This window comes from Rhinolophus ferrumequinum, chromosome 14 (assembly GCF_004115265.2).
Source record: "Rhinolophus ferrumequinum isolate MPI-CBG mRhiFer1 chromosome 14, mRhiFer1_v1.p, whole genome shotgun sequence".
NCBI classification, from domain to species: domain Eukaryota; kingdom Metazoa; phylum Chordata; class Mammalia; order Chiroptera; family Rhinolophidae; genus Rhinolophus; species Rhinolophus ferrumequinum.
This window is the reverse complement of record NC_046297.1, coordinates 44,649,511-44,672,885: the sequence shown is the minus strand read 5'-3', so window position 1 is coordinate 44,672,885 and position 23,375 is coordinate 44,649,511. Positions and strand designations below refer to the sequence as shown.

At 34.7% G+C, this 23,375-nt stretch overlaps 1 protein-coding gene across 7 annotated transcripts in view; it reads right to left on the bottom strand.

The window, feature by feature from the left end:
* Positions 1-4,991: 4,991 nt before the first annotated feature.
* FZD6 (frizzled class receptor 6) overlaps positions 4,992-23,375 on the bottom strand; it is a 31,343-nt gene continuing 12,959 nt past the window's right edge. For all 7 annotated transcript variants that reach the window (XM_033126684.1, XM_033126683.1, XM_033126686.1 and 4 more), the window contains exons 3-7: positions 14,011-14,207; positions 10,750-11,767; positions 7,935-8,083; positions 6,319-6,747; positions 4,992-5,307 (exon numbers count right to left, since the gene is read on the bottom strand). In XM_033126684.1, coding sequence (XP_032982575.1) covers positions 5,139-5,307; positions 6,319-6,747; positions 7,935-8,083; positions 10,750-11,767; positions 14,011-14,207 — 1,962 coding nt within the window. In that variant the 3' untranslated portion in view covers positions 4,992-5,138. The remainder of the gene's footprint in view (positions 5,308-6,318; positions 6,748-7,934; positions 8,084-10,749; positions 11,768-14,010; positions 14,208-23,375) is intronic.

The following is a 23,375-nucleotide window of genomic DNA, read 5'->3' as shown; positions in this document are numbered from 1 at the left end:
ACAAACTTTGTCGTCACTTTGCACTACTGTTTAGCTCTGGGTCCCAATGTCTTTGGATAATTTTGGATTTGCCTTTTAATCTTCTCTTTCCTCTTTGTTGCCATGGTGAGTTAATGAAATCTGATTCTCCTGCACGACAGATTACAGTAGCTTCTGTTAAAAGCTTCAGCATCTGTAATTTTAAGTCTTTGATTTGTGCCATGGTCAGTGAGGCATAAAGATTATGCTTTCCATGCAGAAAAGGAACAGCAGGGCTTCTTGTGGTTATTAAAAATTATATCTTTCATTTCCTGAGAGTACCAGTGGCTGCCTTGGCAATGTTCAAAGTTTCCAGCAGTGGTAACTGGAAACACTCACCAGTGGTACATTTCTGAGCAGATGAGAGTGAGGAAGCACTAAAACTGTGATTTTGATGATGGGTGGCAATTACAAGGTGTTTTTGGTCTAGTTTTTCGAGGAAAGTCTAGGGAAGATTCCTTCAATAGCATGAATAACAGCAGTAATGAATCCCAATTGGGTGGACTTAGTCTTTTTGAAAGATGGCATTCCATAAAATTTTATTGAGGGTTTATGGCTGACTTCCAAAGTGAAATGCTGCTCTATCACACCATTATTGCTATTGAGTTTAGCTGCACTGTGCTCCTGCCAACATTGTTATTGTAAATGTAAATATATTACGTAATTTAGGTCAACTTTCTTGGTTAAAAAATGTGATGAAATTCTCATAGAAATTAATGTTACCACCTCTGAAATAACAGACTCTTTTTACAGCAAAAGCTCTCGTCCCATGAAAAATAAAACCTATTTTCTTTTGAATTAGATGATAATTTTGAATTTTGCTATTAAGAAATGAATACTTTTAAAATTCAAGCTTACTGATTACAAATATTATGCCCAGGGTTGAGAAATCATTTAGAATATAGGTGGCTATAGGTGCAAATTTTTGTCCTAAATATATCACCAGCAAATCAAGTCAAGCAGTATACTAAATGATATACCAGGATCAGTTTGGGTTATTCAAAGAATTAAAGAATGGCGTTAGGAGATTTATTTACTACATTACATTGGTAGATTGCAACATTGCTGGTCTTGCTTACTAAGCCTGTTTTCTTTTCCCTCCCAGGCACTCATCTAGACTACATTTCTCAGCCTACCTTGCAGTTAGGTATGGATCTGTGCCTGAGTTCGGGCAAATGGAATGTTCCTGGAAATGACGTGTGCCACTTTCCTCTCTGACCCATGAAACTTTTCTTGTGCAATTGTTTGCCTTCTCTTCTTCTATCTGCTGGCTGGGTACAGAGAATCCTGCTGAAGAATCTGAATCCTTAACATGGGGCAGTCACAAGATGAAAATGGTGGGTCCTTGAAATAAACACTGGGAAGGCTACCTCAGGAATACTTGCAACTCACTGTCACTTTTTTAAGCTACTAAGGATTTTGAGAATTGTTTGTTATAGCAGTTAGCCTACCTTGACTAATACTGATAGCAAGAGACATTTGATAAAATTCAATGCCTACTGCTAATTTTTAAAAAATTGTTAATTGAAATTAGGATTCTTTATTAATTTGTTAAAAATATCTATCATATCAAATGTCAACATTGTTCTTAATGATAATGTATTATAAGCATTTTCATTTAAATAAAGAAAAAGACAAGGATGTCTGCTGCTACCACTGGCTGGCTCCAAGTTCTAGCTAAAGTTTCATTATTTGAGATGAAAAGAGCATCCACATGGAAAATCCAGGAAAAATAAACTACAAAATTAGAGCAACTAAGGGGCTTGAATAAGTCATCTGTTCAAAAATAAATATTAAAAATTAATGTTCTGCATATGACCTTTAAAAAGTAAATTATCTTCAAATATATATACAAGAATCATAAAAAGGAAGATACTCATAAAAAGTATGGAGATAAAAAAAATGTTCTGTGAAATTAAAAAATTAATAGCCAAAATAAAACTTCAATAGAAATTTATGTTTGAGAAATTTTCTTAGAAAGATAAAAATTCAGATATGGACAAAAAGGAAGATGAGAAAATGAGAGGATCTACCCAGGATGTCCAATATCTGATTATAAGGAATTCCAGTGAAAAAGAGCAAGCAGAGGGAGGGAATTATCACACACTTAATTAAAGAACATCTGACTGAACTGAGTGGCTAAACTAAAGCCCACACTTCATTCAGATTTCCTTCATTTTTATCTAATACTACTTTTTATTTCCTAGACTACCACATTGCATTTAGTCATCATGTCTTCTTAGAATCCTCTTGGCTGTGACAGTTTCTCAGCCTTCATTTTTGATGATCTTGATAGTTTTGAGGAATATTGATCAGGTATTTTGTAAAATGTCTATCTCTTGGGCTTTATCTGAAGTTTCTCATGACTAGATGAGGCTATGGATTTGAGGGAGGAAGATCAAAGAGGTCAAATGCCATTTTCATCACATCGTATGAAGGATACATACTCTTATGACTTACCACTGTTGATGCTGACCTCCCTTACCCGGCTAAAGTAGTTCTTCTCCATTGTGAAATTATTCTCCCCTACCCCCTTTCCCTGCTGTATTCTTTGGAAAGAAGTCACTATGTGCTGCCCAAACTTAAGGAGTGGAGAGTTATACTGCACTTCAAGGGCAGAGAATTTACATAAATCAGTTAAATACATAGGAGTGTGATTGCTGGGTCAAATGGTAAGACCATGTTTAGTTGTGTAGGAAAACTTCTCAGCTGTAGCATTTTATATTCCCATTAGCAATGAATGAGTGTTCCTGTTGCTCTGTACCGCACCAGATAATTGATATTGTCAGTTTTTAAAATTTAACCATTATAATAGGTGTATAGTGGTATCTCGTTTTCCTTGATTTTTTTTTTAAATTAGTTTCAGGTATATAAAATCTTTGGTGATCTTTTTAAGTTACATGAATATAACAAATCTATGCCTGGTAATTCAGGAGTAGCGCTGGATCTTTTTCTCTTGTCTGATGTTTGTGGCAATTCTCGTTCCTGTATTGGGTTTTTGCATGCCTGATTATGTTTCCTTATGTGATGGACATTGTATTTAAAAAGTATTTGTAGAATATGTAGGATGACATTTTGTCCTCCAGGGAAGATTTTCACTTGCTTCTGCCTGGTGCCTGAGGGTACTACTAATACAGAACTACCTTATTCTAGTTCCAGGGTTAGAGATTTTTCTAGTCCACCCAGATAACTTGAAGCAGGGTTGCTCTCCTTACCGTTCATCTCACTCCTAGAATACATCCCTTTGAGGTCACACTCTAAGTGTAGAGTGGTATGCCAGACTCCCTTCCCCTTGTCCTCCAGACTTTGAGGCAGTTAATAGCACTGTGCCACCTCTCAGCCACCTTTTCCAAATCATCAAATGCTCCCTGGGCAAAAAGAGCTCCAAATCTTGGGCTTGCAGTGTGAGTTTCTCTTCTCCTAGATCTTAGCCTGGCTATTTCTCATTATCTTATTAGATTTTTATTTTGATATTTTAAGGATGATATTATTTTATTTCCCACAGTCAAGGGTGAAGGCAGAGTCCTTGGTTCCCTTTGCTTCACCCAATACCCCAGGTTTCCCACTGGCTTTAAAAATTTATGGTAAATATGGCTGTATAATTTATACTTTGGGAAGAAATTGTCACAAATTAAAAAAATAAAGAATCTGACTATATTCTCCTTCTCAAGTTAAAATGAAGCTTCTGGCTTATTAATCATTGAGCCACTGATCTGAAAAATTATACTACTTCCTGGGCCATGACCACTATATATAACAGAGAATACACCACAATCTTTTATATAAAGAAAATTTTATTACTGAAAAGATCACACAAAACAAAGTTTTTGTATACGAAGTTAACAAATGTGGGAAAGTTAATATTTACAACATTTTCCATACAGTACATGATAATTTTCTTTTTATGCCCTAACAGAATGCTAAATAAAGAAAAAAACAAAAGCATCAGAAAAACCTGTTCAAGGAATAATACTTAGTTGGAAACAAAATTTTAATATTTTAAAATATGTTATGTAAAACACATTTTATTTTATCAGGACTACATTTTTAGCACTTGATTGGCACTAACATTGCTAACATACTTTTTAATGTTCATCAAAATCCTATTTAAAAGCAGAAATTAATTCTACATAATGTAATGTCTGAGAAAGCTACTGCACAAATACAAAGCATCTATAGTATTTAAATGTTAAAAAACAAAAGTTAAAACAAAAGTATAAGCAAACGTAAATGGTCATAATAATACAATCTTGGGTGGTCATGAAACATTAAAACAGAAAATCAATTGCACTTGGCTTAATTTATAAAAGAGTAACATTTCATCTACTAATCCTTCAGGACATTTTATTTTAAAATTACAGAAGGACCAGCAAGCAGCATCATACAATCAACATTGGACACTCTTTCAATAAGCACCTTATTTCAGTTGCATAAGAAGGCTGTGAAATTCCTAAAATAATGAGACTTTATAAAATTTACACACTGAAGAAGATAAGGTAGAGTAAGTGGAGTTTTTTAGTGGAATACCCATTATAACATCTTTTGGTGTATCAACTATTTTTTTAAACTACAAAAGAATACTATTTTTCAGTTTTCTTAGAAATTCAGTGTAAAAGCTACCAAAGTAGTGCCAAGATATTAGAATAACATAATAAAAATATTTCAATAGATTTTCCAGGATTTCTAAAAAAAGTTCAAATGAGTTCAAATATAAACTTATTTTCAAATATATAAAAGAGATACAAGGATAAGTTTTAAATATTTCAGCAAAGAAAAATCTTAATATTATATCATAAAAGTGAAATAGCATTGTACACCTTAAAATACTTTTAACAAGAGTAGGATCTTCATAAATAGAGAAGATTCCTCTAATTCCCTCCTCCCACACAATTTAAAAAATATTATTAACCCGCACATTTCTGTTTTTCAGGTATATTGTTGTCATTGACCTCTATGTGAATGAATCATATTCATCTCGGAATCTATTGTTTCCAGTATAACAGCAGGCAATGTAGTTCTAAGTGCAAAAGAAGAATGCAATAGTGAGTCTTATAAGACCATGTATTGGTCACCTCCAGTGTAACACAAATCCACTTCCAAGTAACGGGATAACCTGGTTTTCAAGTATCTGAGTGACTGCCAGTGCCCTGCTCTTTTCTAGCTCCTGAAGCTGAGTGAACGAGCAGTGAGGTGGAGCCTTTCAGGCTGCTTGGCTCTGAAGAACTGGGGACCTGCAAGTTGTTGCTCTGGACCAGGCCAGCTGCAGTAACATCACTTTTTGGAGTTACCCTAAGTGGAAGAAGGAAAGTTGACACACATACATACCAAAGCACGAATGTGACGCCAGATGTCCTTATAACTGCTATCCACTTTTCATGAGTTTTACTCCCAACCAGTGTCCACTTTTATCAAAGGATAATTCACTAAAACTCTTTACGTATACACTAATACCTCGAAACACAAATAATTGATTTTCAAATACATTTTTTGATAATGTTTGTCAAGCACCACCCATGCATAGGCTGAGCATGGTGTCTCATGGGGAATACAATTAATGGACAGGATTCCTGCCCTCAGCTTGGCAAAATTTTTATTGATTTCTCACCGTGGATCAGACACCGTGTAAGCTATTCGGAACACAAAGATAAGTAACACCTCAGCTCTCCCTTTAAGGAATTTATAAATCTCCTTAAAAAAGCATGTATCTAATTACAATCCAGGTATGCAAAAGGTGTGAGAGAAACACAGAGAAGGTGCACTTAGCCTAGTTTGGGAGGGTGAGGTAAGACAAACCTTGGTAACTGAAAGTAGTTAGTTGTCAGCATTCTGGTTAATTTGATGTTTACCTGTGTTTGGATCACCTATGACTATTTGGAAATACTCATTAAAGACAATGTCAACATCCTTTCATGTTCAGAAAGTAAAAACATAATCATCTTTGTGAAAATGGACAAATACCTTTTAGATGCTATTGTAATGCAGTACTAATGAGAACTTAGCCTATATTTCAGATGAATCTTAAACATTTACCTAAATATACATGCAACCATAGAAATAAACACTACTGTTCTAGGGTACTTGAACAGCGTACATGAAGGCGCTTCTCAAAGCTAAGAATTAAATTACGAAACAGCATATTTATAGGTTGAACTTAACTCCTTAAATCCAAACTCCTTTGGATTAAGTGTATAAACCTGTCATCTCATAGAGTGCCTTCGTTCCAATGTGTTACGCTTTAGTAAAAAATGTACAATGCAGTATTCGGGACAGTCTGGATTGAAGATAAAAATCAAAGCTTACCTTCCTTCACTCTGCCCACTTTCAGATACACTGCTCTTGTCGTTCACATTGCCTGCCCGGCCCTTCCGGTCGGCCTGTTCCCCACAGAGTTTGGAGCTGGATACTGCTGGTGTGGCAGGTTCCTCACAGACCTGTTCTCTTGATTTGGGGGTGCTCATTCCATCTTCTCTCACTTCCCTCACTGACGTTTCTGGAGAGGTTTGGATTTCTGGCAAAGTGTCTTGCCCTAAGTAATCGTGGTTAGTGATTGCTACAGCAGATGTGCCATGATTTGCTGAAGCTCCTGTGCTGGTTCCCATGGATTTGGAAATGACCTTCAGCTTATGTGAACTTGGTTTATAGTGCTTCTTTTTGTGTTTAACTTTAGAATTGTGCTTTAAGAAAAACTCACACGACTCCTGTAGTACTCTTCGACTTTCACTGATTGGACTGTAAGAAAATCAAAGAAAAGGACTTACTTGGTAAATATTAAGTATTATAGTAGAAGCCATGAAGCATATCACCTATCTTGGGCTAAAATTCCTTATTCAATAAAGTTAGAAATTCTTTAAGAGTTATGTTATTTATAAAGTCTGGGATTATAACTACTTTGAGATATAAGTAGATTGCCATAAAGTGAAATCTTTTGTGCATACACTGTTAGTTGCTTTTGTCAGCATAATTAGAATGGTAAGGAATTAAATAGGCAAAATCAAAGGATGAGGGCAAGGAAATGAAACCAACATAAAGTAGGGGATTACCCGTATGTGTATCATATATAAGTATACCAGAAAAGAGAGGACACAAAATATAATTAGTGGTCTGCTTAAATTCAATTGTTTTCTTTCTAACATTAAAGTTAGCCAGTTATACTGAAGTTGGTGTGGGTATGTAAATATGAGATAGACATATAATAATAGTGTAAAAAATGTAAAGTCCAGTTAAATGCAATTCTTCAGACTTCAAAAACTTATTTGTGAAAAGGTCTACAGTTCTGAAATTTTTATCACAAAAAAGTTCATTAATCAAACCAATGGGAAACAGTTTAAAAAACTCCATTGTGTACTGTTAGTACATGGCATACAATGTATGTAAATAACTAACGTGAACTATTTATTCATAAATGTAAATCTACTATGTTGTCATAAAACATTCCTTAAGTTTGAATTTTTACCATCTTAGGCAAGGCAAATAAATGAAATTTTGAGTAAACACTTGTGTGTAATAAAATTTAAAAGTAGTGACTAATGATAACACATCACATCTGAATCATACTTTATAGATTTCCTTACATATATTTGATTCCATTTAATCTTTTATCATTGCTAAGACAGAATAAAATGATTAAAAGTACTATACCCAAAATAACGAATCCAATGAAAACAATAATAATAATGGATATATTATAAGCCATGGAAAGAAAATGTACATTTTACAAATCTTCCATTCTTATTTCAACAGAATAGTGTGTGTCAAAGACTATTATAATGCATGTCAAAATAAAGCATCTCTCTCCATGAAAAAGATTTCCAAACTTGAAAAAACAGTCAATATAATAAACGGTATGATTTGAATAGTTTCTTTATGTTTGATCTATTTATTTTAAAACAATGTCAGATAATTCAATAAGTTCTTACTCTCTCTTGCGATTTCGTTTAAAAAACCCAGCCCATTCTGTGCATGTCTTTTTGCTTCCAACCCAGAAGACGGCAGAGATGCCAACAATTAATGTCATCAGATATTTTATCATAAATAAAGCCAATTCTGGTCGACTTTCTGTTTTTACCTATAAAAAACAGTAATAAAATTTCAGTGATACATTCAAAGTGGAGAGAAGTCTACACAGTCAATGTAAAACTTGAACCGAAATATAAATTTTCAGTCTGTTTTATTATAAAATGTTTGGTATAACATAATATAATGAATAGTGCTTTAAGTTTAATACATTCCTTACCTAAGTTCCGAACAAAGAACCTTTATATATGTGTCAAGATATATAGCTAGAAAAGGAAAAACACGTAAATATATTTAGGAAGGATGTCCTTCCTAATCTTGGCTTGATTTCCTGACCTTGTTCCCCTAGAAGTACAGAAGCCTCTCATAATTGCCAAATATTTGCCTCTAAGTATTTATCTATTTTCTTTCACTTTAATCTACCACAAAAAAACACATTTAGACTCATTATTACAACATACTATTTTAGAGTCTTCATACATTGTTGATGTTTATGTTATAAAAACTTGGTTCGTTAGTAAGTATCAGAATAATGTGAAAATGTGGAAATTTCATAAAATTTATTCATACTTTTCTTTCAAGCATAAACTTTCAAATATTATTTTTTAAATGTTACACAAATGTCAAAATACTATACATTCTGTATTATTTCTTGCTTTTTTCACTTACTAATATTACTTGGAGACCATTCTATATCAATAAACATAGAGGTCTTCATTTATTTTTAAAGGCTATTCCACTGTGTAGATGAACATGATTTATTCAACTACCCCTATTAATGGATATTTAGGTTGTTTTCAACCTACTGCCATTGCAAACAATGTTGCAATGAGTATCTTTGTATGTATGTAATCATTCACATTTGAGCATATCCATCAATAAATTCCCATAAGGGCAGGATCAAAGAGTATGTGCATTTTAGAATTATTATTATTATTTTTAAGCTTTTAAATTTATTTGTTAAGTGTGCTCCAAGTCAAGTAGTTGTTTCAATCTAGTTGTGGAGGGCACAGCTCACTGGCCCATGTGGGGATCGAACTGGCAACCTTGTTAAGAGCACCACCTCGCTCTAACCGGCTGCTCCCGAGTAAGTGCATTTTAAATAATGCTGTCAAATTGCTTTCCACAGAAGTTTGAACTAGTTGAATAGCAAAGTCTGAAGTCTGAGAATGCATATTTTGCCAGTTCTACCAACACAGTGGCTATAAAACCTTTAGATATTTGCCATGTCATAAGTAGAACATAATTTTATTACAATTTTAATTTGTATCTCTTACATTTTTTACATTAAGAAAAGCTTTTTGATTTTCATTTTCTGTAAATGCTCTTCACAATTTTTTTTCATTTTTATATCTGTTGGTTTTGCTTCTTATTGATCTATATAAGCTCTTTATAAGTTAAGGAAATTAGCCATTCAACTAGGATATGATGTGTGAATAAATTTTCCCAGTTGGTTTTCTGACTTTGATTATGGTGGGGGTTTTGTGTGTGATTTTGTTTTTGCCATGCAGAATCTTAAAAAACAAAAACAAAATTATTTTACTTAGTCAAATTTAGTAATCTTTTCTTTTATAGTTCCTGAATTTTATATCATTCTTATAAAGTCTGCCTCCACTTTAAGTTTAGAATTTTCGAATTTTATCTTCTAATACTTTATAGTTTCTTTCTTTACATGAAACATAATTTTTAAAAATCATAGACCTTTGACTTTTTGGGCAGTAATAGTTGTTTTTTTCTCCCAGTTTTCCCAAAATACTGAAGAATATAGGAGACATTTAACATATCAGGATCACTTTAAGACACAGCTCCTTTATTAAATATATAGTAAAAACAGCCTATTTGTAAAAACAGATAACTGACTACGGACAGTATGTAAGGTAAGTAAAACTATTATCCACACACATGAGTATACAAACTAGGTTCCACTATGTTAAAATGTAGTCACTTTCTAGAATATAAATTATTATGTAAAATACTTCAGCCCACACATTACTTGATTTGATGCACTCTGATGATAGTACTCACATCAATATAATTAGTTAATATATATATAAATATTCAAAAAATGTATAAAATCTATTAAAAACAAACAAAAATTCTATTAAAAAAACCTCAACTAAAATGCTTTTAAAATGTCCTATTTTTAGGAATTTACTTTTTTAATCTTAAAAACAGTACCTTTATACTAATCATATTAATAAATGTCAAAGACATATGAAACACATTTTGTTTCAATTGTGCTTTTCAGTTAAGAAATGACAGGATGGTTTAGGTAAAAATCAAGTTCTGTTTTTGTAAGCAAATCATCTGCAAAAATTTATGAGATAATACGATCAAATTAAACATACCCAAATAAGGTTTTCATCTACTAACTAAAGAATTTAAAACAACTCCCAATTCAGCAGAAGTTACTTCTCTTTTTCTGCCCACTACAAGACCTACTCTTGTGACTCTTTTCTTCATTACTATCAATCTGCCTTTGCAACCCAATGTAATTTTTAAAAGAATAGCTAACAGAGCCACTTTACTATTGTAACTGAAATTAAAGCACTTTGACAATTCTCTCAGTTTCAACTGATACATAGGGAATCATTCCTATGTCCATTAGATTTCTCACCTGAAATCTAATTTTATGTTCATGACTAATTCAAGTTACTTTCAGGGAGTATTTTCTAAGTTAATATTAAATCATGAAACAATACAAATGATAGCTTATACCTGATAAGGACATGGGATGTGGTACTGACGACAATGGTCAGAGACCCAAGTTATCTCCCAGGTAATCCTATTTACTTGCTCATAGACGTAACACCCAAGAAGTGTCACTAATGGCACGAGATACAGGCCACTGAAGACTCCAATTCGAATCATAAATTTCTTTAGTTTCTCTTGGTTCCGGCCATCATGTTGTATAACTTGTCGAACGTGATTTAAGGAAATAATGCCAGCTAAAAGAAGAGACAGCCCTACAAACACACAAAAGCACAATGGCAAGAGGACAAAGTAACGAGAAGCATCCAGGTCATAAAGGCCGACAAAGCAAACTCCACTAATGTTGTCTCCCTCAACTTTGTTCATAGCAAGAAGCATAACGGTCAGAAAACCTGGTATTCCCCATGCAACAGCATGAAACCACACTGCTTTTTGTTCAATGGCTTCACAACTCCACTTTCTTCCTGCAGCTAAGAACCAAGTAATGGTAAGAATCACCCACCACACAGTGCCAGCCATTGTGAAAAAATACAAAAACATAAACAAAACGGTACAAGCCTTATTTTGAGAGCCTAGAACAACTGTATCACCAATTTCTAGCTTCTCATCGGCCTTATTGCAGGCTGTGCTATTGCCTAGTAAGAATCCAATAAAGTACATGAGAGATACAATGCTGTAACAGACAGAGTAATATATAATTGGTCTCTCTGGGTATCTGAATCTTTTAACATCAATTAAAAAAGTAAGGAATGTGAACAGAGTTGCACAAAGACAAAATATGGAAACTATTCCGATAAAACTTTTTGCAAACTCTAGCTCATCATTTTTAAAATACATGTTGGGGCATGGAGGTGCACACTGGTCAATTCCCAGAAACTTATAGCCTTGTCCCCCTGAAGTCTTAAGATGCCTTGGACACCAAATTCCAATGTCTCTTTGGATTTCTTCTGTTTTCTTCTGAGGACCAAGAAACTGTGTGTGTGGATCAAAAGTTACAGGAACAGTCTCATCACAGTATTGTAATCTGTAAAGATAATAAAAATGAAATATATAAAGTCGACATTTTTATTGAGTCATTATTTTAATGCTATGCTTTCCAACTATAAAATATTTCCTTATGCATTCATAACTAATAGGGAGACATACAAACCTAAATGGATTACAGGTTAGAGTTGGGTAGAAAGTTTTGAAGTTGACTAAAAACTTATGGTTGCTTATAAGGGTTAAAAACACTAAAATATATATTTAATACAAGGCAAGTGAACCTAAAAATTCTCTTACTTAGAAAACAATGAATAATTTTTAAATAATTTCTTCTCTCAAGACTATAAAGAAAAAAAATTATCTTGACTGGTACTCTCCAGACAAAAAAAGTGTTAGCTTGTCTGTTTATAAACATAAGAAATATAAGTCTTGGGGAAATTAATTTTTATTATCTAATGCCCATGAGCAAAGTAGATAAACCACATGGTAAAGTGATGACCAAAATAACATCCTTTCCTGGATTGATAAGGTAAAGTTCAAGTGATATTGAAGTTCTTAAAGAAGGGCAAGAAGATCCTCAAAAGGCAGGCTGAGGACCAGCTTAACTCACATCACCGTTTTGTTTTGGTTTGACTATTAGCCTCTCTTGTTTATGGGTAATCTGAGTGGTACACAGGAGAATTTGTGCAGTGCAGAGTTTTATCACTGAGTTGAGTGTCTACACACCAGTATTATTCTGGAGGATCCACATGGTTTAAAAATTAGTGTGGGTTTTAATGAGAAAGCATTTTAAATATACTTTAGATAAGAATAGAAAATAATAAAACATACACCCATAAAAAACACTCATGTATCTACCAGCTTTTCCAAATTTAATATTATGTCAGTTTTGCTTTATATCTTTTAAAATAAAGCAATATAACATTATAGATATAGCTGGGACCCCTTTCTGGTTCTATTCTCTTTCCTCTCCCCAGAAATATTCATTACTACAAGTTCAGTTTTTATTCTCTTCACATATTTTTAGTATTCTCATTATGTTATTTTCTAACTATAATGGTAAATAGTTGTTTCTCGGGTTTTGAACTTTATGTAAATGACATCATGCTGTATATATCACACTATAACTTCCCTTTTTTACTTAACACTATAATTTTTAGATTTATCCATATTGACAGATGTGGGTCAACTGCATTCTTTTTATCAATTGTATGGTAGTATTCTTGCGCGTAAGTTCATCACAATGTAAGTAATCATTTTTACAATAGACATTTAATCTTTTTCCCATTTAAAAAAATCAGGAATGCTAATTTTTTATTTGTGATTCTTATTTGTGTAGAAGTTTCTATGCAAGGGGATTTCCTAGTATATAGGGTATGAGCATCTTCATCTTTACTATATACAGCTGACCCTTAAACAACCTGGGTTTGAACCGCACGTGTCTACTTACACATGGATTTTTTCCAACAAATACTGTACATATATTTTCTTAATAACATTTTCTTTTCTGTAGCTTATTTTATTGTAAGAATATAGTATGTAATACATATTACAAAATACGTATTAACTGACTGTTTATGTTATTGGTAAGGCTTCTGGTCAACAGTAGGCCATATTCGTATTACGTTTTTGGGGAGTCAAAAGTTATATGCAGATTTTCTGTGACATGGGAGGTGGGGTCAGTGACCCTAACCTTACGCATTGTTCAAAGGTCAACTGTATTACTCAGTTGTTCTTGAAAATGATTATGCATCTACCAGAAATGTATGAGTTCCAAAAAGGTTCTAGTTTCTTCAGTTTACAGATAAACAAAAAGATAGCCAGTTTCCTTCCCAGATTTATTATGTGAGGTCTCATTATATCAGTAGAATATTTCAAATTACAAGCTCCCAATGTCTAGAGAATAGGAGACAAAGTAATTGATCAAGAGTACTGTGCAACAGGCTCAGTGAATTGATAATAAGGTCCCCGGCACCATTACATGTTCTCATTGAAAGACACCCCTCTCCTTTGTTAGAGCTCGCACAGTTGTATATTTGCAGTTACTTGTATAATTATTTGAATATTTTTCATTCCTTCCACCCCATTGTAAGTTCCCTGGGAACTAAGTCTGTTTTTGCTCACCACTGTGTCCACAACACGTATCACCATAGTGCCTGGAGTATATTAAGTGTGCAATAAACATTTGTTGAATTAAATAATGAAAGCCTGTCACTAACATTCTGGAAAGCTAACACCAATATAAAATATCATTAGTAGCTTTCAGTCGGAAACGTCATTTACCTGTCACATTTTAGTTCCTCGGGCCATTGGATCCCAAAAGTGTCAATTAATTTTTTGCAATCAGAATATACTTTTTCACAAAATTTACGACAAGGTGGAACTACATGGATTTGCTCTGTGCAGGTTGGTACAAAAGCTTTGCAAAGGAAAGTTTCGACATTTGGTGAACATTCCAGATTTGCAAGAGGAAGAAAAAGCTATTAAGAAAAACAGCAAGATAAGGTTAGAAAACATTTTAATAACAAACGAGAGAAATTAACTTATTTGCTGTCTAAAGTATATATACATTTTAACTTATATTCCAAAAGAATCTTTAAGTATCACTCTCCATACAATCAAATTTTGTTTAGTCTGTTAGAGATCATTTTGTTAAAGTCTGTTAGACTTAGGTACTTTCATACACAATGTAATATTATTATTTTATTCAATTATGCATTTTTCAAGAAGATAGGCTAAATCAGCAAATCAAAAGCATGAGTCAATTGCTAGGTAAAATAAATTATATAAATGTTCAATTTATAAGTATATGTTGAAATACCTTAACACTATTCTGGGCATTCTGGAGAAGAAGGCAATGTTTGGGGCAGAGGGAACAGACAAAGGTGCGAAAATCATGAGACCATGGTGCATTCAGGGCAAAACGTCCAGTGTGACTAGAATATAGGTCAAAGAGGTGGAGTCAGAGACAGACTAGAGAGAGAGGAGACTGGAGAGGTATGCCGGACCTGATCGTGGGGAACACAAATGGCACACTAAGTTGCTTGGATTTTAAAATAAAGAAATGGGATACTATAGGAGAGTTTTAAGCAGGAAGTGAGACTAGAGTCTGACAGCTGAGTGTGAATCCTAGGTCCACACTTACTGGCTATGTAACTTTGGCAAGCTATTTAACTTCTCTGTCTTAAGTTTCTTCATCTGTAAAATGGCCATAATAATCGTACGTATCTGTCTCGTAAGATTGCTATGAATACTAAGTTAATAAATGTCAGTACTCAATAAATGTTAGTTATTGTGATGATTATACTTTAGAGTACAGGGATGGGTTCTGGATAAACATGGTATACCGTGTTTCCCCGAAAAATAAGACCTGGCCATACCATCAGCTCTACTGCGTCTTTTGGAGCAAAAATTCATGTAAGACCCGGTCCTATTTTAATATAATATAAGACTAGGTAACAATATAATATAATTAATGTAATACAATATAATATAATACTGGATCTAATCTAATCTAATCTAATATTGGGTCTTATATTAATTTTTGCTCTAAAAGACGCATTAGAGCTGATGGTCCGGCTAGGTCTTATTTTCGAGGAAACACGGTATTGACCACATATGTTTTTCATTCCCTTATTTCCTCACTAAAATAACAATGAAGGAAAAAAAGGTATTACTCCATTAGTAAATGAACAGGAAAGACTACATTAGTGTATCTGAGTTTTCCAAAGAACAAAAACGAAACATCTAAAAAGAAAGTCCCAAAACTTCTGAGTGACAGAAAGCTATTAGGGGAGTGAGAGGTGACTTAATTGGACATGGCGGTGGATTACAAAGGAGGAGTGGAGGGAGAATGAGCTCATTTGCCCTAAAGAATCTGAAAGTCTCAGTTCTTTTAGGCACCAAGCAGCATAAAAGGCTAAAACTGGGGGATGTTTACAGATCAGTTCCTCTCTATATTGTCCCTGCACCGGCACCCCGGGCAGCCAGATGACCACCAAATCCTACCAGAGTTGTTTCCAGGAGAAATGAAGCTTGGGATATGAGGCACAGAGGTGGGCAGAGATACAGCGCAGTGAGAAGAGGTTGAGCTGGGTAACAGTCTATCTAGGAAAAGTGAAGCTCTCACTTTCCTTTGCCTGCTCTGTTCCTAAAAGGTTGGAAGACAGGCATATACCACCATCCCCAATCTTTGAAAAAACTCAAGTCTTGGGGGGAAAGACCTCTACATATTTGACAATGAAAAAGCTTGAGTTTACGTTACTATGAAGCGCACCAGTAACAAGCCCCATTTATGCACACGAAGCTTTTCAATGCTCCGCACAGACACAAATAGGCGGCCAAGGATCATCAGGCATTTGAAGGAAGTCTTATGAAAGACAGACACAAAAACAAGCAAGCAGATAAAAGGAAATTTGGAGAAAACAGAGATTATGCAGCAAACAGAAGAAAACAAAACAAAGTAAATCACAAAACAAACAAAAACATTAATATCTTAAATGAGAAGCTATTGCACCCATTAAAAAAGAATAGGATGCTGTGGAAAATTAAAATATTAAGATAGCTGAAATAAAAAAACTCTACAGAAGGATTAGAAGATAAAGCTGAGGGGAGAAATGGACATTCAGAGAGAAAATCCTCCCAATCAGGAGATCAGTCTAAGTGTACGACACCTGACTAAATGGGTTTCAGAAAGAAACAACAGGGAAAATACGGGTGGGGTGATAATCAAATAAAGAACATAAGAACATTTCTCAAAACAGAAGGATACTAGTCTTCAAAATGAAAAGGCTGGCATCACACTTTGCAATCCTACTACTAAAACATTTTTGGGCTAAAACTTCAGTCAATTACTCTTTTACAGGGATCTCTCACGTTCTCCTGTCTTTTCAAACCTCCAATTCCACACCCTACCCTCTCAGCTGATGATTTTGTTCCTAGTTCACTGAGAAAACAGAAACAATCAGATAATTTCCTTATCTTCTAACTAAATATACCAACATACCTACAGCTTGTCTACATTCTCTGCCTTCTCTATTTCAATGGATGAACAACTCGAACTAATCAACCAAGTCCTCCATTTGTACACTGGAACCTCCCCACTTGACTCGTCAAGGACTTTGCTTCTGCCATTGTCTACTTTTCTTGCAATAATTTCCCCACTCTATCTACAGTGATTCCTCCATCAGATAAACTTGCTCTATTATTTCCCACTATCTCTCTCTCTGTCTCTCTCTCTCTGTCTCTCTCTCTCTCTCTCACACACACACACCCCAAATAATATCTTTCCTTGACTCCATATCACAACCCCCATCCAACCATTGTTCCATTTTCCTATTCCTTTATGAAAAAAATCCTCAAAATAGTTGTCTATGCTCACTTTCTCCAATTCCACTCTTCCCATTCTCTCTTGAACACACTCTCCAATCAGGGTTTGTCCCCACACTCCAATGAAAACTGCTTGTCAACGTCACTACAAACTCCACCTTATCAAATTTAATGGTAAATTCTGAATCCCTCATCCTACTCAACTTTTAATGACATTTGACATAGTGGATCCTGCCCTCCTCCCAAGATACATGTATATATATTTTTTACTTGGCTTCTAGGATATCTATTGCCCTGCATTTCTATCTATCTCACTGGCTGTTCATTTTCTGATCTGCTTCCGTTTCCCAATTGTAAATATTGAATTGCCCCAGAGAGCACTTGTCAGACCTCTTCCCAATCTATGCTCACTCCTCAGGAGAAACTCATCCACAACCACGGTATTAAATACCAACCATACATGAATTCCCAAATTTATTTCTGGTTCCCATATCTCCTGTAAACCCTAGACTTTGGAAGTGGGGAATTGGAATGCCAGATTATGTGATACTTTGAGCATCTCGGAAAATTGCTGCTAGGTGTCTGACAAGACCGTTAGGACATCTGAAAAAAGTTACCAATAGGTACATAGAAAACAAAGCAAATGGGGAAAAATGCAACGACTCCATTAACTACGGGAGTGGGTAATGTATTAAAGAAATTAATGCAATCAAAGTGTACTTCTTGACTTTATAGTGTACAATATTTAATACTCCTAGTAATGTTAGCACTGACTATTGATTTAACCAAAAATTGTATTAGGTTGGGAGGAGAAATAAAAGTGGTGAAGTAAGGGAAATGAATTATCAACTACCATAATAGAAAAGAATAAACATATACTATCTGAAGTTCTGAACTGATGAATCAATAAATTAACAGACTAAACATACTAGTTAGAGTACAGTAAGTCCTCACTTAATATCATTGATAGGTTTTGTGACTTTAAGTGAAACAATATAAAACCAATTTTTATCACTGACTAATTGACATAAACAAGACAGGTTCCTGTGGCATCTCATCAACATAACGAAACAACGATGCTGAGACCTGACCCTTTGCCACTTAACAGGAGCTTGTTGGAAAGCAAACAGCAGAGAACTGTCTCAATTTTCTCTCTCCGGAGGGGGAGAAACTACGTAATTCAAGGAATTAATATTTTTTACTGTATAGCCTACATATCAGAAGAACACCTAAAAGCGTTCAAAGTGGCTTCCTTTGGGAAATGGGAGTGGAGAAGGGTAGGCTGCTATTTTTCTCTTAAAAGCCTTTAATATAGAGGGTTTTTCAGCTTTATTCAGGTATAAATGATATACGATAAACTGAACATGTATAAAGTGCACAATTTGATGGGTTTTGAAAGCATTATCACAACCGAGGTAATAAATACATCCATCATCACCAAACGTTTCTTCTCGCCCCTTAAGAATCCCTCCCTTCCCTCTCTCCTCTCTCACCTCGCCCCCAGTAACCCCCCACCCCAGCAACCACTCACTTTTCTGTCGTTATAGAGTGGTATTTTCTGGAATTTTACATAAATAAAATCATGGAGTATGTCCTTTTTTTGTCTGGCTTCCTTCACTCAGCATCATTATTTTGAGATTCATCCCTGTTGTTCCGTGCATCAATAGTTCATTCGTTTTAGTTGCTGAGTTGTATCCCATTGTATGGTTATGCCGTAATTTGTTTATCTATTCACCTACTGATGGACAATTTGAAGTGTCCGTGGGACATTAGAGTGTGGGTTTCTGTCTACTACATAGTAGGCAGTGCAGTAGGGCTATGTAGGTGAAAGACTTTAAGTTAAGGATATATATTTGGAAGTCATCATTATAAAAATGATGAATTACATTACCTAAAGAGGACATGTGGAATAAGAGAAGATGAAAATTCTGATTCAAGGGGAAATGCACTGAACTTACATATTAACATCTCCTTCCTTTCCAAATGCCATTGAAATGAGAGAGAAGGTTTAAAGATAAAAAATAAAATAAAACCTATAGCTACACCAAAAAAAAACAGGGGATGGTCTCATCAGTGAACTACATAAACTTTGAGGAATTTCTGGAAGACAAAAAGAAGGAATGAGGATTTCTGCTTCTAGCAGTATGACCAACTAAGTATCTCCTGCCATAAAACGTTTAGATTCTAGATAAACTGCAACAAATACACTTTAAAATGGATTGCTGAGCACTGTATACACCTAATAAAATAGTATAAAATATGTAAAAAGCAACAAAACTACAAGGAGAATTGGACAATTCCATGATCGTAATGAGAAATTTCAATTCATATTTCTTAAAAAATGTAAGGTTACGCAGACAAAAACATTATATGAGATATGATTACACAAAAATTAACAAGTCTGATTTAAAGGGCACATACAGAACCCACACCCAACAATTAGAGGCAACAGCTTTAGAGGACATTGGAGCAGTGGAGAGTTCACCCTGTCCTGAAGGGGCAAAGTGACTGAGCAAAGACAGGCTGTCACAGTTGGCATTATGTCTCCCTTATTTGAATGATGCTGAGATCTGACCCTTTGCCACTTAACGGGAGCTTGTTGGAAAGCAAACAGCAGAGAACTGTCTCAATTTTCTCTCTCCCGAGGGGGAGAATGCCCAGGCTGTGTGAATATCCTCCTCTGGAACTGAGATGAAACAAGGGGAGGCATGGGCAACGGGGTAGTGTTTACTTCTTTGTTTACTGTCCCAAATAAATCTAGTTCCTAAAATTTTTGAGTGTCTGGTAATTAGATCCCATGGCAGAAAGAATTAAAACACACTGTGTTTAATATCCTTCTAAATCAGAAGCCAGATTGCAGCAGCTATGATAAACTGATGGTGAGCGCTTAAGAACTATTATTGTCCAGTGTAAGGGCAGGGAAAATAAAAGTAACACGTGTAGTTTTGCTATATTAAAATAATTTCCTTACAGGGCAAACATGGCAAGTCACATCCTTTGTGTAAGTCTTCCAGAGTGCCAACAATGGTTAATTTAAAAATGTTGATATTCATGCAATCTGCAGAAGATAAATCAGATGTTGAAAACTCAAATACCTTCAGAGACTAGGCAGGTAAATTTGAGGGGGTATAAAATACTAGGGAATAGTTAGGCTGCTACCCAACTCTACCAGATGTTATTTGGGAATGTGGGCCCAGAACTGTCACATATGTCAATTTTCATAAGAAAACAGAATCTGGATTTTTATATGAAATCTCCAAAGTTTTAAATTGTCACCTTTATTTTTAATTTTTTCCAAATCACAATATCTGTATTTTATTTCACCATTCTCTGAAATCCCAAAACAAGCTTTTGCCAGGGAAAAATCCATGGGTAATGAGACTTATTTTAGTCAATCTTCATCATAAGCAATTGGGATTTTTAAAAGTGATACAGGAAGCTCACAAGATATGTTGTCAAACAGAAATTTTGTCACTTTAATAATAAACATTTAAAATACTATGCAGGACAAACAAAACATGTCTTTAGGTCTGATCCAGTGTGGGCCACGAACTTTCAAATTCTGTTGTGAACCAATAGACATAAAGAATTTCAGACTTGGAACGGACCTGAGATGACTTTTAAGTGTATTATTTTCAAAGTGTGTGTGCGTGCGTGTGCGCGCGCGGCGCTGTGTGTGTGTGTTTTGCCAAGGAACACTTTCTTTAAATAAGAGGTTACAAAGAAGCCTGATATATTAGATAAATAAAAGTACTGCTGCTCTGGCCTGAGAGGAAGCCCTCCCGCTGAGATACCTCTCACGGCTCCCCTTTCCCACCAGTGACCTCAAAGTACCTCCAAAGATCACAGTTTGAAACCACTGACCTAATCCAAAGCCTCAAATTACAAATGAGAAAAGGCCATCCAATTCTTATTGAAATTGTTGTTGAAATCCCAAAATCTGTCTGAATTTAAATTTAAGTACTCTTATTCCTCATCTAATGCTAATTTTACCAGTACTATATAGCTACTGATATTAAATCAGAACTTTGATTTATTCAGCACTTAACCATTAGCTGGGCACTGTGCTTTTCCGTATACCAATTCTTTTTACAACAATCCTGCGAGATAAGTGTTCTTAGGCCCACCTTGCAAATGAAGAAACTAAGGCTCTAAGAGATAAAATAACTTTTATAGAGTCACATGTGTAGTAAGTGGTAACCAGGATATGAACTGGGATCCGTATGAATTCAGACTATATCCTCTTTAGCCCTGACACTATGCTGCCACCCAGTTCTCCCTGAAAATTACCCTTCCCCAAAGCACAAGACAGGCACGAAGGTCAACAAGGATGAAGGAGGTGAAAAAAACCTGTACTCGGAAAATTATAGGACGTTGGAAGAAAGAAACTGAAGAAGATACAAATAAATGAAAGCATATACCATGCTCGTGGATAGGAAGAATTAACATCATTAAAATGTCTATACTACCCAAAGCAATCTATAGATTCAATGCAATCAATACATCAATGGCATTTTTTCACAGAATTAGAACAAGTAACTTAGATTTGTTCTTAAATTTGTATGGAACCACAAAAGACCCCAAATAGCCAAAGCAATGTTGAGAAAGAAGAACAAAACTGGAGGTATTATGCTACCTAATATCAAACTATACATGCTACCTAATATCAAACTATACTACAAGACTATAGTAATTAAAACAGCATGGTACTGGTATAAAAACAGATACACAGATCAATGGAACAGAATAGAGAGCACAGAAATAAACCTATGCCTGTATGGTAAAATAAACTATGACAAAGGAGGCAAGAATATACAACGGGGTAAAGATAGTCTATTCAATAAAACTGGACAGATACATGCAAAAAAATGAAATCAGACCACTTTCTTATACAAGAATACACTCAAAACGTATTAGACTTAAATGTAAGACCTGAAACCATAAAACTTGTAGAAGAAAACATAGGAAAAAGAAAACTCTTAGCAGTAAACTCTCTGACATTGCTTTTAGTAATATTTTTTCTTATATTATCTCCTTGGGCAAGGGAAACAAACAAACAAACAAATAGGACTACATCAAACTAAAGTTTTTGCACAGCAAAGGAAACCATCAACAAAATGAAAAGTCAATCTATTGAATGGGAGAAGATATTCACCGATAATACATCTGATAGGGGGTTAATATCCAAAATTTATGAAGAACTCATACAACTTAACACCAAAAACAACAAACAATCCAAATTAAAAATGAGAAGTGGACCTGAATAGACGTTTCTCCAAAGAGGACGTACAGATTGCCAATAGACATGAAAAGATGCTCAATGTCACTAACCATCAGAGATAGCACATCACACCTGTCAGAATGGCCATCATCAATAAATCAATAAATAACAAGTGTTGACAAGGATGTCGAGAAAATGAAACTTTATTATTATTAGTTTCAGGTGTACAAAAAACCATAATAGACATTTACACACCTGCAAAGTGATAACCCCACCAAGTCTACTACCCATCTGACACTGTACATAGCAATTACAATATCATTGACCATATTCCCTATGCTGTACTTTACATCCTGTGACTATATATTTTTTAAATTATAGTTGACATTCAATGTTATTTTATATGACTTTCAGGTGTACAGTACAGTGGTTAGGCATTTACAGAATTTATGAAGTGATCCCCCCAATAAGTCCAGTACCCATCTGACACCATACATAGCTTTTACAACATTATTAACTATATTCCCTACACTGTACTTTACATCCCCGTGACTATTTTGTGACTACCAATTTGTACTTCCTAATCCCTTCACCTTTCTCACTCATCCTCCGAAGCCCTCTCCCATCTAGCAACCTCAGTTTGTTCTCTGTATCTGAGTCTGTTTCTGTTTTGTTTGTTCGTTTATTCTGTTCTTTAGATTCTACATATAAGTGAGATCATATAGTATCTGTCTTTCTCAGTCTGACTTGTTTCATTCAGCATAATATCCTTTAGGTCCATCCATGTTGTTGCAAATGGCAAGATTTCATTCTTTTTTATGGCCGAGTAATCCTCCATTGTATAAAGGTATCACAGTTTTTTTTATCCAATTGTCTATCGATGGGCATTTCGGTTGTTTCCGTATCTTGTCTCTTGTGAATAGTGCTGCAGTAAACATAGGGGTGTGTATGTTTTTTCAAATTAGTCTTTTGGATTTCTTTGGTTAAATACTCAGGAGTGGAATTGCTGGGTCATAAGGTAGTTCTATTTTTAACTTTTTGAGGAGCCTACATACTCTTTTCCATAGTGGGGAAAAGTATGAAAGTTTTGAAGAGTTCT